The sequence below is a fragment of the Anastrepha ludens genome, chromosome 2 (genome assembly GCF_028408465.1).
Source record: "Anastrepha ludens isolate Willacy chromosome 2, idAnaLude1.1, whole genome shotgun sequence".
Taxonomy (NCBI): Eukaryota; Metazoa; Arthropoda; class Insecta; order Diptera; family Tephritidae; genus Anastrepha; species Anastrepha ludens.
In genome coordinates, this window is record NC_071498.1 from 168477328 (window position 1) to 168493853 (window position 16526).

At 36.1% G+C, this 16526-nt stretch overlaps 2 protein-coding genes across 7 annotated transcripts; one reads left to right on the forward strand and one right to left on the reverse strand.

Moving 5' to 3' along the window:
- Nucleotides 1-1142: 1142 nt before the first annotated feature.
- Nucleotides 1143-13618, reverse strand: LOC128855816 (uncharacterized). Of its 6 annotated transcripts, none has more exons than XM_054091014.1 (3): nt 13324-13591; nt 12668-12959; nt 1143-2007 (listed from the first exon to the last, which is right to left on the reverse strand). In XM_054091014.1, the coding sequence occupies exons 2-3, from the start codon at nt 12885-12887 to the stop codon at nt 1988-1990; spliced, it is 240 nt and encodes a 79-aa protein (XP_053946989.1). In that variant the 5' UTR covers nt 12888-12959; nt 13324-13591; the 3' UTR covers nt 1143-1987. The 6 variants fall into 6 exon arrangements, with proteins under 6 accessions (XP_053946989.1, XP_053946985.1, XP_053946986.1 ...); XM_054091010.1 differs by lacking the exon at nt 1143-2007 and adding an exon at nt 2819-6579 and having other exon boundaries at nt 12668-12938; nt 13324-13618; XM_054091011.1 differs by lacking the exon at nt 1143-2007 and adding an exon at nt 2819-4871 and having other exon boundaries at nt 13324-13618.
- A 629-nt stretch (nt 13619-14247) lies between these two features.
- LOC128855818 (uncharacterized) lies at nt 14248-14852 on the forward strand. Its single transcript, XM_054091015.1, has one exon. The coding sequence runs from the start codon at nt 14332-14334 to the stop codon at nt 14686-14688; it is 357 nt and encodes a 118-aa protein (XP_053946990.1). The 5' UTR covers nt 14248-14331; the 3' UTR covers nt 14689-14852.
- The last annotated feature ends 1674 nt before the right edge of the window (nt 14853-16526 follow it).

Below are 16526 nucleotides of genomic sequence, written 5' to 3' on the forward strand. Positions count from 1 at the left end.
TTTTATTTACTTTTATAATTTTTGTAACCAAGAACCATAGGCGATTTATAATCAAGAAGTTTGAACATTCGCATGTCAAAGTTTCATAGTTGCTAAACTATGTGGAGATAAATTTGTACTGACAAATCGGTGTATATTTTTCTGAATGAAAAAATTGTCTTCTTTTACATATAAGTTTGTATTTATGTATATCGTATGTTTTATGTTAGTGAATTTTTTTTTAAAGAATGCTGGTCACAACAGTAATCTCAACCAGCCATGTTTTATTTAAACAATGGATGTTATACATTTTTTTTGTTAAAAAGGACAATTTATACATGTTTCCATTAAAAAAAATAGAGGATTTTTTCAAAAAACATTGAGGAAATTATCATAGTAGAGTGGGTATTCTTGGTGAGTACTTAGTTGCTCTCAAATTCAAATCACACGCATATGGCAATGCGCACAGTACACAAAACTGATTAGAGAAATTTGTTTGCATCCGCTCATGGATTTCGCACCATCGGTGGCAACGCAAACCACTTTTCGTCATGATACACCCATACGTTCAGTACATTCATTAACACATTGAAATAAATCTTCACCTTTAGTCGTCCCTGTCAATGGAATAATGTCCAAAAGTTATTCACATATATTTAGGTAGGCATCAACTGTACTTTTATCAATTGCCAATGAAATCGCTGTGAATGATTTTATACGCTCTTTTAACTGCGATTCTGTAATTTCCGCCACTTCATCTACTCGTCTGCTTATAGTTCTACGAGATAAAGGGACAAAATTCCTACTGCTTTTAATATACAAGACTTCACCAATTCGCCATCCGAAAATGCACGATTCTCACGAACAAGGTTTAACGCGATTTCATAAGTTGCACGCTTTGCATCTACAACGCAATCTTCGCTTTCCTAAGAAATTAAAAAAAAATTTTTATAATTTGAATTTTTCCGACCTTCTGTAATTTGGCACATCGAATCGGGCTCTTCATTTAGACTTAAGGATTTGTATATACTTTTCCTTTCTTTTCCTACATATTCATCATAATCACTCCTGTGCAGCTCTTAATGTCTCTTTATGTTAAAAACCTTACACACCACACGTTTTTCACATACAAGGCATTGTGATACTCCGTCTACATATTTGCATAAAAAAGTTACACTCCTCTTCGGATTCAAATTTAACAATGTTATTTTATTTGAGGTCATGCTGAACCAAATGTTTTATATTTAATATTTTATTTAACTTTGTTTATCTAAATTAAAAGTTAAAACAGAGTAATATATAATATTACACATTAGAAATAAATTTATGTTTTTGTCGGCAGTTGATCACTGTGCACTTTGTTTTGACGTTCGCCGTTTCAAATTTTCAAATAGAATTTTCAGCACTTTCTCTGCATTCACACCATACAAATACACTTAATATTAATGGTTTTTTATGCGACAATAATATGTAACTTACGGTCTCCGAAAATATCGTCGAAAAATGAAGAAATCACGAAAAAACTGATTTTATTTATGAAATGTCAAAACTTATGAGAAAGAGTTGCCGCAGTTGTTAAATGTGGGAATCAATTTTGGAAATTGTTGATTTTATTATTCATGATTTATATACATAAGTATATACTATTGGTTGTTTATTTTTATTTGCAGTTGTGCATATCCGAGTGTATTGGATTTCTTCTTCTTCTTAATTGGCGCGATAACCGCTTACGCGATTTTGGCCGAGATTAACAAAGCGCGCCAGTCGTTTCTTTCTCGTGCTAACCGGCGCCAATTGGAAACTCCAAGTGAAGCCAAGTCCCTCTCCACCTGATCTTTCCAACGCAGAGGAGGCCGCCCTCTTCCTCTGCTACCACCAGCTGGTACCGCATCGAATACTTTCAAAGCCGGAGCGTTTGTATCCATTCGGACGACATGACCCAGCCAACGAAGCCGCTGGATCTTTATTCGCTTTAGGATTTATTATTATTGGATTTAGATGGGCGAAATTAGTTGTCAATCACGTCCACTTTTTATGAAAAATAAAAGAAAAAGTAGTATCATATAGTAGCTAAAAATTCTGAAACATTTGACAAACTTCGGTAGCTGAAGAGAGTTTGCAGTTTTATAAAGTAATTTGCTTACAAATTTGATTTTCTGGATTTCTTAGCTCAATTCAAAAAACATCAATTTAAAAAAATATACCCGATTTCAAAAACCATTTAAGTAATCATAAGATAAGTGTGAATAATTTACAGATTCGTCAGTATATGCAGTGATCAATATTATTGAAGATTTAACTGGCATTGCTTTCCAATATGTAAGATTTTAATTTAATCTCAAATTAAATATTTTCAGAGGTCTTAATTTTCTTTACATCTAGCAATTAAAAAACAGTATTACGCGAACTTTTGAAATGTTTAATTGCTTGTTTATTGTTGTTCATTATCTTAATTCATTATTATAATTGAAAGCGTAATATGTACAATATTAAATTTAGTTATTGAAGAAAAATGTACCAAAAAACCGATTTTTTTAGAAATTTGTTGATATGAAGTTAAAAGTTGGCATCCCTGGTAAAAATTCATGAATAATTGCTCTCTCATTCAGGGTACAAACACAGACACAACTCGCTCAATTTTTCTGTTTCTTCCCTGTGCTTTGTTATCCCCCTTCACCTAGCACTTTTACTCACGCAGAAGCACACGCTGCTGCACAGTGCAAATGTGCTGAGTTTGCCCATCACTATTTTAAAGGATAGAAAAAAAACAATGCACTACTTTCTTTCACCACTGAATTACAACTGATTCTTTTATTGAAAGTGTTTAAAAATGAAACTTATAATTTAATTACAAAATTGCTTATTCTGCATTTAATACTAAATCAATTTCTCAATAATGTTAATATTGCTTAATTAGCAATTTACAAATTTTTGTTAATTCGGCAATCGGTAATATGAAGCTTATAAATTTATTGTAAAATTGCTTATTCTATATTTTAATAATTCTTATGAACTCAAATTACAAATTGCTTATTCTATACTTTAACAATAATTCTTATGATTTTAATTTAGTTCATTGACTTATATATGTAACCTTGGGGGTTTGGTTGGTGGTTGTGTTATGGGGGTTTCCATAACTCGCGCTGCAGGCGATTTCTGGAACCTCCTTTAAAAAAAGACGAATTACGGTGTACATCGTAACTCAGGATTGGATTATCTGAAATCAAAAAACCAAAAAAATTTTGTTAATACAGGGTGGCTGATGAATTTTGCTACATTAAGAAACTCAAATAACTTTTTTTTAGTGTATGGAATTAATTTATTTTTTTTCAAGTTGAAGGTCATTAAATTTTATTAAATGTAGCTTAACTAGTTTTAAAAATAATTGAATTTAAATGCCCCCCATGCTCGTCGACACAAGTGCGGCATCTTAGTAAAAAGTTGTTCATTGCTGCTTTGAGAGTTGCGACAGGAATAGCCGCAATTGTTGCCCGAATGGATTGTTTTAGTTCATCCAAATTTGTTGGCTTTGTTTTATAAACTTCTTGTTTACATAAACCCCAAAAGTCAGGTGCAGTAAGGTCAGGCGACCTGGGGGGCCAACGAAATTCGGAGTTTCTTGAAATCAGTTTATTGGGAAATTTTCGTCGCAACTCTGTCATAACAGTCTGGGCTATGTGAGACGTTGCCCCATCTTGTTGAAACCACACAGAGTTGAAAGGAATTCTCTTTCGGCGTAGTTCTGGATAGAAAAATTCTTTCAGCATTTTCAAATAACGGTCTCCAGTAACCGTAACGGTGTGACCATTTTCTTCAAAAAAATAAGGCCCGACAATACAGCGTGAAGAAACCGCACACCACACTGTCACGCGAAGAGGATGCAATTCCGTCTCGTGGAGTATCTGTGGGTTAGAAGTACTCCATATTCGACAATTTTGTTTGTTCACATTGCCGTTTAAATCGAAATGGACCTCATCAGACATGAAAAGGCAGTTTAACATGTTTTGGTCTTCTTCCACCATTTGCAGGATCTTCTGGCAAAATTCCAAGCGAATCGGCAAGTCTGCTGCATTCAGTTTGTTAACCATTTGAATTTTGTAGGGAAATAAGTCTAAATCTTTGTGCATTATTGTTTGCAAAGACTGTCGGCTGACACCACGTTGAGCAGATAAGGTTCTTGTTGAAACCCTTTGTATAGCTGCAGCTACAGCAGCGATCGTTTCCTCCGTCCGAACTGGTGGGTTTCGATGATAAGGCCTTCTTGCGACTGTTCCTTGCTCAGCAAAATTATTCACCAGTCTCATTATGGTCCATCTGTTCGGGGGATCGCCGCCAAACATCCGTGTTGCAGGCAAAAGCAACGATGGCTCAAAATACGAGGCTTCCGAAATTATAACAAACAACACTTTAAGTTCACTGTATTTTATTTGTTGTTAATGAAAATATTTTATAAGTATATGAATTTAGAGTTTATGAAATGAATAAAGTTTAACAAATTGTTTAAATTGCGTGAAAATAGAAGTGAGGTTTTTATATATTGTCGCGCCTCGTACGCGTCTGAATTTCCGTAAGCAACTGGAGTTTTAAAGCACGCTTCGGTCAATTCAACGGCGTTTACAGTTCAGGCATATTTGCATTTTTTGGTAAATATTACAAAAGAATTTTTTAGTATGAAGCGATAATTCAGGTTTAGTACATAAATATTTGAATACAGTTTTCGTCTAATTAGTACAAAAAACAATTTTAATATGGGATTGTATTATTAATCGGTAACAATCCGCCTGTACTCTCTCTGTACCAATCTACGGACTCCAGTGCGTGATAGCGGCGGACTATCCAAATTCTTGTTTGCGTGTCCCAGTTATCCATTTTAATAAATTTTAAAGATCAATCTGCAAATTAAAACAAAAATGGAACAGATAACTTAAAAAGAAAAAAAGTTATTCAATTTTTTTTTTTTTGGTAGCGGCTTTCATCAGCCACCCTGTATATTAGATTATCTAGTAATTAATCGTTCGGCTAATCAAAATAGTGAATTTTCACAAAATGGCAGCTTTTAAAAGAAATGATTTCGATTTTTACGTTAAAATTTGGCCGTAAATTGATTATAAAATGGAAAATAAGTATCAGATTTACAAAAGGAACGATTAATTACTAGAAAATGTATCTTTAAAGATTGAGTTAAAACGGTTGACCGATCAAACAAACCGTTTTCGAGATATCGTGTACACCGACTTGAAAAATGCCGTTTTGAAAAAAACACGTTTAAAGTTTCAATACGTACCTTAAAACGTGACGAGGCACCTCTACATATTTAGGTATAACTCCGAAAGTATTACTTAGATCTAACGGGTGATCAATCATGAGGTGCTTTTTCAATAGTTAAAAAAAAAAAAATGTAAATTATGTTCAAAACCTTTATTTATCATTTGAAAGGACATTCTTTGACATTTACTTTTTGAATATGACTTCATTCAAATGTTGGCCGCAACTACGCTTAAGGTGGTCCATTCTGAAGGTCCAACTTTCAATCACTCGTTCGAGCATTTCGACTGGTATGTCGTGAATAACACGCGTAATGTTGGCTTCCAGAGCTTCAATCGTAGCTGGTTTATCAGCATAGACCTTGGACTTCACGAATCCCCAAAGAAAAAAGTCCAAAGGTGTGATATCACAAGATCTTGGTGGCCAACTCACAGGTCCTAAACGTGAAATCAGCTGCTCTCCGAAATGACTTCTCAATAAAGTCATTGTTTCACGAGCTGTATGGCAAGTGGCTCCGTCTTGTTGAAACCAAATGTCGTAGAGATCATTAGATTCAATTTCAGGTAGCAAAAAGTCCGATATCATGGTACGGTAGCGAGCACCATTCACAGTTACGTTGCGGCCATCATCATTTTTGAAAAAATATGGACCGATGATTCCACCAGCCCATAAACCACACCAGACCGTTGTTTTCTCTGGGTGTAAAGGTAGCTCTTGAACCTGTTCTGATTGCTCTTCATCCCAAATACGGCAATTTTGCTTATTGACGTAACCATTGAGCCAGAAATGCGCCTCATCGCTGAACAAAATTTTGCTCGAAAACAGCGGATCTTCTTCAATCTTTTCAAGAGCCCAATCAGCAAAACGGTGACGTGCAGGAAGGTCATTTGGCCTTAGTTCTTGTACGAGCTGTATTTTGTATGCTTTTAAATGAAGATCCTTCCGTAAAATTGACCAAGTTGTTCCATACGACAGTCCAAGTTGCTGAGAACGGTGCCGAATCAATTCATCGCGGTTTTCACGTACACTCTCTGCTACTGCCGCTATATTCTTAATGCTTCTTGCTGGACGTGGTCTATTCGGTCGAGAATTATCCACCAATGAATATTCGGATTCAAATTTGTTGATGGTATGTCGAATAGTGTTTAAGGCAGGCCGATTATGTTGACCATAATGCGGTCTAAGCGCACGAAAAACATTTGTCACAGAACGCTGATTTTCATAATACAGTTGAACAATTTGTAGACGTTGTTGCGGTGTGAGTCTTTCCATGATGAAATGCCAAACGCTGTTCAACAAATCCACGATGACAGTTTGCCACAACTCGCGCGCGATCTGTAAAAAAAACGCAAATGAAAAAAACTCCTCTTAATTGATCACCCGTTACTTCAAATTTCGTGCGTATACTTTTGAATATACAGTGGCTCAATAAAGAACTCGGACAAACCTTAGTTAAAACTTTGTATAAAAAACACTGCTAAAATAAAGGGAATTTGAAACAATATAAAGGGTGTTTTTTTTAGAGGTTAGGTTTTCAAGTTGGCACTACTTTTTTCGTAGATAGTCTTTATGACAGCTGTCACTTGATTTATGCTCAGTTTGGTTTGCCATTTCATAATGAATAGACTTACACTTGAACAACGTTTGCAAATCGTACAAATTTATTACGAAAATAATGGTTCGGTTCGCCCGACGCATCGCGCGCTGCGTCCAATATTCGGTCGGCATAATCGTCCATCAGAGTCACTAATTCGATTAACCATGGATCGGTTTCGCACCACGTTTGCTCTAGTGGATAATACGCATCCTCAGAGACGTCGTACAGTGCGCACCGAAGACGCTATTGCTGCTGTGGAGCAGAGTATCGAAGAAGACCCGAATGAGTCCATCCGTCATCGCGCGCAGCAATTGGAGCTGTGCCCATCCACTTTATGAAAGATTTTGCGGAAGGATCTTGGTTTGCGGGCTTACAAAATCCAACTCGTGCAAGAATTGAAGCCGAACGACCATCAAGCGCGTCGCACGTTCGGTGAATGGGCCCAAAACGAGATGGCCACCGATCCCGATTTTCACAAGAAAATTTTGTTCAGCGATGAAGTTCACTTTTGGTTGAATGGGTATGTCAATAAGCAAAATTGTCGCATTTGGAGTGAACATAATCCACAAGCCATTGCTGAGACGCCGTTACATCCTCAAAAAGTCACTGTTTGGTGTGCTCTATGGGCAGAGGGAATCATTGGTCCATATTTCTTTAAAAATGAAGCCGGCCATAATGTTACAGTCAATGGAGAGCGCTATAGAGCCATGATTAATGACTTTTTCGTGCCTGAATTGGACGATGTTGATGTGGACGACCTTTGGTTCCAACAAGACGGCGCTACATGCCATACAGCCAACGCAACAATCGATTTATTGAAGGAAACTTTCGCCGTGGACCTGTGGCGTGGCCTCCAAGATCGTGCGATATAACACCGCTGGACTATTTCTTGTGGGGCTATGTGAAGTCGCTTGTCTACGCAGATAAGCCCGAGACGATTGACGCCTTGGAAGAGAATATTCGGCGCGTTATTGCTGACATACGTAAAATCAAAGTTCTTATTTTTGATACATCTTCTTCCACACTTCCCTTAGATAACGGAACTCCTCAGGGATCTCCGTTATCAGTTATTTTGTTCACCATAGCATTTGACGAAATTAGTTCTATTCTATCAAATTTTCCTAATATATGTCACCAGCTATATGCTGATGACCTTCTCCTATTTTCCAAATCTTCCGACCTGAATTCCATATCATCTTCCTTTGTAGATTTCCTTTCCCAGCTATCATCTTGGTCCCTTTCGTCAGGCGCTTCAGTATCGTACTCTAAATCTAAATCATTTCACATTTGTAGAAAACAAAATTGTAATTTTCCAACCATTTCATTTAATAATGTTAATATTACATGTTCTCCTACACTTAAGTTTCTTGGATTAGTTCTAGATAGTAAGTACAGGGTTGGCCATATTAAACTGACCCATGTGATTATTAAAAAAATATGGAAAAAGAAACATTTTTTTGTGTTTCATTGTGAAAAACATTTAATTTAGTTCAAGGAGATTCGTTTGCATCACTTTTTGAATATGATATCGCGCAAGTGGTCGCCCTTAGCTCGTATAGCGTAATGTGCCCGTTTTTCGGCGTTTTCCATAGTTTTGGCCAGCGTCTCGGCCGATATGGCGGCTATTTCCCGTCGGATATTGGCCTTAAGTGCGCCTAGTGTCTTTGGCTTGTTGACGTAAACCTTAGATTTCAAATAGCCCCAAAGAAAAAAGTCCGGTGGCGTCAAATCCGGTGATCGTGGCGGCCAGTCAAAATCGCCGCTTTTTGATATCAAACGGCCAGGGAACAAAGTCTTCAATAAGTTGACGGTGGCTCGTGCTGTGTGTGGTGGTGCGCCATCTTGCTGAAACCAGAAGTGCTCCATACCATTTTCACGAACAATCGGCATCACAAAATCGGTTATCATGGCCCGATAACGCTCTTGATTGACGGTCAATGGTTGGTGTTGACCATTTTCAAAGAAGAACGGCCCAATGACCATATCAGCGCAAATGCCACACCAGACTGTAACTTTTTGGTCGTGGAGAGGTACCTCTTCAATAATTTGAGGGTTTTCAGTGGCGTAGAAACGGCAATTTTGCTTATTTACGGTTCCGTTCAAGGAGAAATGGGCCTCATCACTCATAATGATTTGATGCCAAAAATCCTCATCAGTTTGGGCCATTCGGACGACAAAATTGGCATATTCCAAGCGACGAGGCTTATCGGCCGGCAACAGTTGTTGATTTAGTTGTATTTTGTACGGGAATATCCCCAAATCCAAACGAATGATACATCGTAGAGTGGTCCGAGGGATGTCCAACTGAGCAGAACGATGATTACCTGACGTTCGCGGCGATGACTCGATACTGGCTCGTACGGCCGCGATATTTTCGTTAGATCGTCTTGGCCGCTTTTTATTTGGACGTCGGGTATTAGCCACAGTGCCGGAAGACAAAAATCTTTTGTGCATCGAATGTACAGCTGAACAATTTCAGCGCGTTCTATTGGGGTGTACTGTTTCATGGTATAAATCTCCTTCGACTGACGCTTCTAACGCGGTATGTCATTAGCTGATCTGAAATTACAGTAAAAAGTTATAGGGTTACTCAATGGGTCAGTTTAATATGGCCAACCCTGTATGTATTTAAAGATCACTGTCAGTATATAAGAAATAGAATTATTAAAAACTCAAATATTGTTAAGTACCTATCATGTAAGCGCTCGCTCATTGGCCCAGCTCTATTAATTCAAGTCGTCAACGCTTTAATACTCTCAGTAATAAACTACGCTATTGAAATTTATGGACATCACTCAAAAAACTATCTCAAAATGCTTGCTGCACCCTATCATTCAGCTATAAGAAGATCGCTTCGTGCATTTCCAACATCGCCTATAAAAAATTTATTAGCTGAATCTGGCCTTCCCTCACTAAGGGATAACATGGAAGACAGTACTATGAAACTCTACCCTAGGATTATTCTTGGTTCCAACAACATGCTACGTAAAGTTTTGTTTTCATCGTCATCACGGATCCGATTGCCAAAAATTTAATCAGCGATATACATTTGCGCGATTTTCGCTAAAACAAATAACTTGCCATTAAAACCACCTAAATTACGTAAACTTTGTCATCCACCATGGTTGATTCCTAAAGAATCTTTTATAGACAATCTAGTCCGCCTACCTAAGAACATCACTCCTAATGCGATTTATATCGCTGAGTTTCGAGTAGTTGCGAGCGAATTGAAACATAATAGTTGGAGATTTCTTTACACGGACGGCTCTAAAAACTCAAATATGTCTTTTGCTGTCGTTAGCGAGAAAGGTAAGCCGATATCCTATGGGCTGTTTTTCCCTTTCTGTTCTATATTTATTGCTGAGACCACTGCAATTTTCCACGCTGTTCTACATGCTTCTAAAAACTCTGGAAAGTATGTAATATGTACCGACAGCTTATCATGTTTTCAAGCTATAAAAAATTGCTATAACCAAACTACTGTCATCAATTCAATTAGAGAATATCTTATTTTATATCAAAAGAAAATTAAGCTAATGTGGGTTCCTAGCCATACTGGTATAACAGGAAATTTTTACGCAGACGAATTAGCAAAAGATGCATCTAACGCGCCCACATTAACACTCAACTTCTTTACAAAATCTGATATATATCGTCTCATCAATGAAAAGAGGCACTCGAAACTCTTCATCGATTGGATTTCTTATAATCATCATTATACAATAGTCAACTCAGCAAGGATCTAACCAGTATATCCTGCAACAATTCCAGCTAACTTTCTCACTCCATACATACGTCTCCGGATAGGACACACAATAGCTACGCATGCTCACCTCCTTGGTGGCATAAGAACCAATAACTGTCCATTTTGCAACGACACAGCAACTGTCCTCCACCTATTAGAATTTTGCCCAATGCTTCGAGATAAAAGAGAATGTTACTCTAATACGGATCCTATTTCCCTCCTTTCCAGCCCAACTGAGGAAAACATAAAAACCATATATAACTTTCTAAAAGATTGCGACCTATTGAGAAGAATTTAACACAAATCATTCATTCAACGGTCAGCTGATAGCCTCTGATGCTAGCGCTGCATGTTTTTAGGTTGTACATATGTAAATTTACATTGTATAAGCTTATATAAATAAATAAATAAATAAAAATTATATATAGGTAATTGAGGAACGATCGACAGTTTTGGAAGTAAATTGTGTTAAGTACGCATTTCCTTTTTCCTTTTTTGTAAAATGAGTCGACAACGTGGCCAAACTTCGGTGGAAGTGCGAAAAATAATTATTGAGCACCATAAAAATGGGAAAACCATGCGTGAAATCGGCAAACTTGTAAATCGACCGCGAACAACTGTATGTGACACCATAAAACGCTTTAAAGAAACAAAATCTGTAGAAAACGAAGTGAAATCAGGACGGCCAAAGCTTTTTACGGACGCTAACGAGCGGTGGATAGTAAACCAAGTCAGAGCAAATCCTCATTTAAGTGCTCCAAAACTTACAACACAAGTTAAAGAACATCTTGAAATTGACTGCAATGCAGAAACTTTGCGATTAGTTCTAAGAAAAAACTACCTCAATGGCAGAGTCGCAAGAAAAAAAACTCTACATTAGTAAGGAAAATAAAAACAAACGAATTAATTTTGCAAAAACCTATAAAAATAAGGACATTGAACTCTGGAAAGATGTGATATTTTGCGACGAAAGCAAATACAACATATTCAGATCAGATGGGCAGTCGTATGTATGGAGGAAGCCAAATGAGGAGCTGAAAGAGAAAAACCTGCGAGCCACTGTTAAACACGGCGGCGGTTCAGTGATGGTTTGGGGATGTATGTCCGCCTCCGGACCCGGAAATCTTTTTTTTGTTGATGGCATAATGGATCACAAGCAATATCTTTCAATTTTAAAAAGAAATTCAATTCAAAGTGCTGAAAAATTGGGTATAAAGGAACAATTTTATTTTTACCAAGACAATGACCACAAGCATAAGGCGCTTGATATTCGCTTGTGGTTGATGTATAAGCATTTATGGGCGCATTTGGAGAATAAACTTAAAAATCACAAAATTTCAAACAAAAAGGGCCTGCTCATAAGGACGAATGGCCTAAAATGTATCCTTCCGTTCGCAGAAATTTGGTGGAGTCAATGCCGAAACGACTAAATGCTGTTATTAAATCCAAAGGGTTTCCCACAAAATATAATTTTTTTTTTTTATTGGCTTTTAAAGTAAAATTAATTTCCATGTCCGAGTTCTTTTTTGGCGTGAATTCTCCTTATTTTGAAGTTTTTTTGTTATTGTAAAAGAAGTGTACACGACTTATCTTACGTTTTTGTTATTTCTTAAATTATATAAATAAAGTATTTAGAAATCGAAAAATATTGTTTCAAATTGCCTTTATTTTAGCAGTGTTTTTTATACAAAGTTTTAACTAAGGTTTGTCCGAGTTCTTTATTGAGCCACTGTATGTACATTACAAAAATGAAATAAAAAAAATCGAATTTTTTGAAAGTCATAACTGCGCATAACCCCTTAAGAAATGTCGGACTATCACGATTGTACTGTACTTCACTATGCTATGCATTACTTTATTATATCTTACAAGCATTCAAGCTCATAAGCATAACTTATGCACAATAAAGTATTTCATATCCAACTCAATTGACGATAATGGCGTGTATGTATACCTAAATCTATGCCAATTCATCAGCATTCCTTTCGCATGGCATTTATATGTAAATGTAATTTCACTTTTTCCCCCCATCTTCTACTGCACAGAACTTAATGAATTTTCATCAAAAAAAAAAAGCTCACCTTTTACTGTTCGATTTGCGTTCGAATCCTTGTTGTTTGGCGCTCGTTGCGATTGCTGCTTTTCCTCAGTTTGTGCAAAAACTTGATCCTCAGATATTTCCTTGTAAAATTCTTCCAAAGGTGGTGACCTCTCTTTGGATGCAGATGTGAATGGAGATATGGGTATCGAAGCGGATGTGTATCCGTTGACGTTTAATTTGCGAATGGCAGTACTTTTCATTGACTGGCGTTTCCCTGGCACGAGTGCTTCCAATACGAATACGAAACAGTGCTTGAAAGCGAAAAAAAAGTTCTACGATAACATTAATATTTTTATAAGCATTGCGTGTAAATATTATCAAAGTAATTACATTAAAAAATAATACGGATATTAAAATGTATTCCATATACATCACAATTAATTAAAAATATATAAATTAAGTAACACAGCTTGCTTCTGAATGCTATTGCCTCACAGATGGCGCTAGAAATCAATTTCATTCAAGAACGTGTTTGCACTCTTCAAACGGACTTGGTTTTTTTTTTCAAATAAGTTTTCATCACGTTAACTTTTTTATTCATATTATTGAAATTCACTTAGTTATTTGCATAAAGTTGCTAAAAAAAAGTATTTGTTTACACCACATTCACATAACAAACTAATTATTACTTCTCACCACACAAATTGTATCGACAATTGTTGTTGTTATTGTGGCAGCAGGGAATCCGCTGCTAACTGCTCTCCTTGTTTGCTGACCACCGTTTGACCGTTTGATATGCACGAATGTCCAGTCAATGATCCAAACGATGCAAACAATTTGCAATTGGTGGAGAAAAACTTGTTTTTTTCAAATTCCATCGCGGTAACCGCACCGACCAGTATGAACATACAGACGAACGGTTAGACCGGCGAGCATAGGGACATTCGGACTGCATTATATGCATGTAAATATATATGTATGTATGTATATAAGTTTGCTTATGTACTTATGTAGATAAATATATATGGACATACCTCAATATGTACAAATGTAATATTAATTATTTCGTTGATTGGTATGTATTGGGTACAAGTGCGTTTATGCATTTAAGATCAGCAATTACTGATTTTGTAAGGAATTTACTGAAAAAAGTATACATATACATTTATAATTTATGAAAGGTTTTAATAAGGACAAATGAGCAAATTGCATATAAAATTCAGACTGAGGTACTGCAGGACAACTTTGTGAGGTACGCCAATTGACTAATTTACAGTTTTTTAGTAATATTTTTCAGCAAAGTTACTTCGAATAGGAAATGCTCACTCTAGGATGCGTGTTTAGCGTGGTAAACTGGGGGTATTCCAAAAAGCTTTAACTTTAGACTGAGAAAACATTTTTTTCGATTTACTATAATATAAAAAATTTAAAAAATTCTAAATCAGAAATATCGCGCCAAACATAAGCCAAAGTATATTGTAAATGCCACATTATATGTAACTCGTAAAAATTACTATTTATTTTCTATTTTTGGCCTTAATTTTTATAATTCCGTTTCTACCGTTGCCTAATAAGAGATCGATAACAAAATATAGGTACTAAATCGTAAATCGATAACACACAGCTGTTAAAGTAGTTGACATTCCCAGCTCTGAAATAATGAATCGAATATGATACAAAAGTCAAAAATTTGTTTGTTACATTATGGTGCTTTTTGACAAAATGTTAAAGAAATCTAAAAATTCAAAATACCCACCACCACCCGCTCCACCAACTGTAGAAGAAATGCTTAAAGATCTTGAAACTTTTCACGTTGAGTTAAATTTAGTGCCTGCTAAACGACAATCAACCGATGGACAACAGCCAGATTGGTGGACGCGTTTCGAGCATGCTGTAGCTGATCAGGAAAACCTCAAAATGCTGAACAGTGAGATTAAAAGCTACAAACTTAAGTTAGAATCCGCCAAAATTGAATTGGAAACGGAGGCGCAGTTGCTCAAAAATGCCATTGAGGAGCAACGTGAGCAAATCGATGACGTTCTGTCAAAAGGTAGTGGTTGAGATTTTCTAGTGTTGTTGTATGGAATGGAAATAATTCATTGAGATTGTGTACTAGCTCAACCTCATGTGATAATAAATAAATAAATCGGTCTTTTATAATTATTTTTAAATAAAGTTTGTATAACTGTAAATCCGTAGATCAAATTTGATACACGCATCAAATGTATGTGCATATCTATGTATTTAACTAGATTGCTTTTTAGCAACATTGCACAAATAAAAAAACAAGAAACGTTCCCACGACCGTCGATTCTACATCACCGGAATGACCCGGATTTTTTATCCGGCCAAGGACTGTCACTCCAGAATCCTTCGCCGTACATTTACATATGTGGAACGTTTATGCTGTTAGAACAACAACTACGAAACAAAAATAGATGAATACTTATCTCACCAAATCAAATTGTATAGTGCAAACGCTGTGCAGAGAACGTTAAATATAATTCATTAACGTTCTCTGCCAAGTGTACATACGCACATGTACATGAGTATTCAAAAGAAATTTGTTTTAGCATTTGTGAGGCAGGAATTTGATCATTAGGTTATTTACATGAAATATAAGGCGATGCTCGTGAGGTAGGTCATGTTGCTTCAGTGCACACATATGCGTGCAACATATACATATTTAATAAAGATGCAATTGAACTTAGTTGTCCCATATATGCAAATACGTTTCTTTGAAGTTTGCCTTTATTTATTTTAAAGTTTTATACTATCTAGAAAATGCATACATACAAATGTATGTATATTATTATTCCCTGTAATAAAATGTAAATTGAAAAAGATTTGGTTTGCCAAAGGAACAAATAAATGCATGTTCAAATGTAAATACATATGTCGATATACCAAAACACTTGTATGCTATGAATTAATTTCGACTCAAAAAATTAGTAAAAATGTTCATCAAATTTGTTTAGTTTTAAATTTACTAAAACGCACATACCAAAATGTGAGAGGTCGTTTTATAATGTATTTTTTTAAATTAAATCAAAATATTAAAGTTACTTTGATTTGATTTGGCGCATATAATAAATTCAATCATTTTTTCTTCATCACCTTTGTTTGAAAATACAAATTGAATAAATTTTCGTTTACCAAGGGAACATAAAAATGCACAAGCAAATGCCTTGCAAAATGCCGTTGGCATTCGTCAATTTGATTTCATACAGAAACCAAAAACTGAGCAGAGCCAATGTACTTGTACATAATTCACTGTAAGCAGCCCTGTTAAGAACTTCCCCGCTGTCGAGTTAAGCGAGGTGAAATAGTGTTCGCGGTTTCACTTCATTTTTGACAATTCACACTATTCGTAGCTCGTGAGAATTCTCTATATTTAACGTTCTCTGCGATCTGTTCGATGCTAGAACTCTCTCATCGATGGTGAGGCTCATTGAATTGTCTCTACTCAGTTTGAAGCCTAAATAGGTGAAGGATTCAACGATGTCAAACGAAAAATCGCCAATTTTCATATGTTCAGTCCTTTTTGCGTCACTTACTTCATCGATGGCACAGCATATCGCCTTGTCTTACTCCAGTTTTAATTCTGAAGGGTGGGATTTTTTTACTTCTATCATTACTTTGGATACAGTTTCTTTCAGCGTAATCATCACTATTCTGGTTAGTTTGTCTGGGATTTTGAAAATTTATGATGTTGATGCAATCGAAAGCTAGCTCGAAATCAACAAACAGCTTGTGCAGCCCAATGTTATGCTCAAAACATATCTCCATGGACTGTTTGAGAGAAAAAATTTGGTCTATTGTTGACATTCCAGGTCGAAATCCGCATTGATACTCTGGAAGTACTCTTTCCGAGTGACGCTATAAGACTTTTATTAACA